Genomic DNA, 3,197 nt, shown 5'->3' with positions numbered 1-3,197 from the left:
TTAGACCTTTTTTCTGACCCCGGCCCTTACTAGATTCGGACCCCAAAAATAGGGACATTTTTCAAGAAAATCTCATATATCTTCTATAATTTTAGTCGGAGAGCGAAAAAATGCGATGACCACATACATACCTATAAAACGACTCTATGCTGCAGTCTAACACAAAATCTGACACCGTCAAATTTCAGACCTTTTTTCTGACCCCGGCCCTTACTAGATTCGGACCCCAAAAATAGGGACATTTTTCAAGAAAATCTCATATATCTTCTATAATTTTAGTCGGATAGCGAAAACCCATAAAACGACTCTATGCTGCAGTCTAACACAAAATCTGACACCGTCAAATTTTATACCTTTTTTCTGACCTTGGCCCTTACTAGATTCAGACCCCAAAAATAGGAACATTTTTCAAGAAAATCTCATATATCTTCTATAATTTTAGTCGGAGAGCGAAAAAATGTGATGACCACATACATACCTATAAAACGACTCTATGCTGCAGTCTAACACAAAATCTGACACCGTCAAATTTCAGACCTTTTTTCTGACCCCGGCCCTTACTAGATTCGGACCCCAAAAATAGGGACATTTTTCAAGAAAATCTCATATATCTTCTATAATTTTAGTCGGAGAGCAAAAAAATGCGATGACCACAAACATACCTATAAAACAATTTTATGCTGCAGTCTAACACAAAATCTGACACCGTCAAATTTCAGACCTTTTTTCTGACCCCGGCCCTTACTAGATTCGGACCCCAAAAATAGGGACATTTTTCAAGAAAATCTCATATATCTTCTTCAATTTTAGTCGGAGAGCAAAAACCCATAAAACGACTCTATGCTGCAGTCTAACACAAAATCTGACACCGTCAAATTATAGACCTTTTTTCTGACCTTGGCCCTTACTAGATTCGGACCCCAAAAATAGGGACATTTTTCAAGAAAATCTCATATATCTTCTATAATTTTAGTCGGAGAGCGAAAAAATGCGATGACCACATACATACCTATAAAACGACTCTATGCTGCAGTCTAACACAAAATCTGACACCGTCAAATTTCAGACCTTTTTTCTGACCCCGGCCCTTACTAGATTTGGACTAGATTCGGACCGCAAAAATAGGGAAATTTTTCAAGAAAATCTCATATATCTTCTATAATTTTAGTCGGAGAGCGAAAAAATGCGATGACTACATACATACCTATAAAACGACTCTATGCTGCAGTCTAACACAAAATCTGACACCGTCAAATTTCAGACCTTTTTTCTGACCCCGGCCCTTACTAGATTCGGACCCCAAAAATAGGGACATTTTTCAAGAAAATCTCATATATCTTCTATAATTTTAGTCGGAGAGCGAAAACCCATAAAACGACTCTATGCTGCAGTCTAACACAAAATCTGACACCGCCAAATTTTAGACCTTTTTTCTGACCCCTGCCCTTACTAGATTCGGACCCCAAAAATAGGGACATTTTTCAAGAAAATCTCATATATCTTCTATAATTTTAGTCGGAGAGCGAAAACCCATAAAACGACTCTATGCTGCAGTCTAACACAAAATCTGACACCGCCAAATTTTAGACCTTTTTTCTGACCCCGGCCCTTACTAGATTCGGACCCCAAAAATAGGGACATTTTTCAAGAAAATCTCATATATCTTCTATAATTTTAGTCGGAGAGCGAAAACCCATAAAACGACTCTATGCTGCAGTCTAACACAAAATCTGACACCGTCAAATTTTAGACCTTTTTTCTGACCCCGGCCCTTACTAGATTCGGACCCCAAAAATAGGGACATTTTTCAAGAAAATCTCATATATCTTCTATAATTTTAGTCGGAGAGCGAAAACCCATAAAACGACTCTATGCTGCAGTCTAACACAAAATCTGACACCGTCAAATTTTAGACCTTTTTTCTGACCCCTGCCCTTACTAGATTCGGACCCCAAAAATAGGGACATTTTTCAAGAAAATCTCATATTTCTTCTATAATTTTAGTCGGAGAGCGAAAACCCATAAAACGACTCTATGCTGCAGTCTAACACAAAATCTGACACCGTCAAATTTCAGACCTTTTTTCTGACCCCGGCCCTTACTAGATTCGGACCCCAAAAATAGGGACATTTTTCAAGAAAATCTCATATATCTTCTATAATTTTAGTCGGAGAGCGAAAAAATGCGATGACCACATACATACCTATAAAACGACTCTATGCTGCAGTCTAACACAAAATCTGACACCGTCAAATTTTAGACCTTTTTTCTGACCCCTGCCCTTACTAGATTCGGACCCCAAAAATAGGGACATTTTTCAAGAAAATCTCATATATCTTCTATAATTTTAGTCGGAGAGCGAAAAAATGCGATGACCACATACATACCTATAAAACGACTCTATGCTGCAGTCTAACACAAAATCTGACACCGTCAAATTTCAGACCTTTTTTCTGACCCCGGCCCTTACTAGATTCGGACCCCAAAAATAGGGAAATTTTTCAAGAAAATCTCATATATCTTCTATAATTTTAGTCGGAGAGCGAAAAAATGCGATGACCACATACTCCTCCTCCTCCTCCTCCTCCTAATACTACTAATACTACTACTACTACTGCTTCTAGTACTACTACTACTACTACTACTACTACTTCTAGTACTATTGCTGCTACTACTACTACCACTACTACTACTACTTCTACTACTACTACTAATTATCATCATCATCATCCTCCAACCACTATTACTACACTATTATTACTCCTCGTCGTCCTGTTACTACTACTATTACTACTACTCCTCTTTTTTCTACTAATATTACTCCTCCTTCTCCTCCTAATACTACTAATACTACCATTACAACTACTACTACTCTTCCTTCTACTATTATTACTCCTCCTATGACTACTATTACTCCTCCTCCTCCTACTACTACTACTACTACTACCACTACTACTAATACTCCTCTTTTTACTACTATTACTACTACTACTACTACTACTACTCTTTTTACTACTATTACTCCTCCGCCTCCCTCCACCATTCTTGCACTTAAGCTCTGAATGTCGTAACTCACATTGCTTGAAAGCCATCCCTCCTTTACCGCCGTCATGCTTCGACCCCCCCCCCCCAACGCCACTCTCTTATCAAGACGCATTGTGTAAGGTTGAATTTCGTGGCTTCTCACACTTTTGTCT

General features: G+C 38.3%; 1 protein-coding gene across 1 annotated transcript; it reads right to left on the bottom strand.

The window, feature by feature from the left end:
- Positions 1 to 2,726: 2,726 nt before the first annotated feature.
- LOC137640038 (zinc finger Ran-binding domain-containing protein 2-like) lies at positions 2,727 to 3,092 on the bottom strand. The gene has a single exon (XM_068372420.1). The coding sequence runs from the start codon at positions 3,090 to 3,092 to the stop codon at positions 2,727 to 2,729; it is 366 nt and encodes a 121-aa protein (XP_068228521.1).
- Between the last annotated feature and the right edge of the window lie 105 nt (positions 3,093 to 3,197).

The sequence above is a fragment of the Palaemon carinicauda genome, chromosome 1 (genome assembly GCF_036898095.1).
Source record: "Palaemon carinicauda isolate YSFRI2023 chromosome 1, ASM3689809v2, whole genome shotgun sequence".
In the NCBI taxonomy this organism is placed as follows: domain Eukaryota; kingdom Metazoa; phylum Arthropoda; class Malacostraca; order Decapoda; family Palaemonidae; genus Palaemon; species Palaemon carinicauda.
This window is presented reverse-complemented; position numbering and strand designations above follow the sequence as displayed.

Bases quoted from the DNA above. Each gene is read 5' to 3' on its own strand.
- LOC137640038 (XM_068372420.1), bottom strand. From the start codon at position 3,092: ATGGCTTTCAAGCAATGTGAGTTACGACATTCAGAGCTTAAGTGCAAG.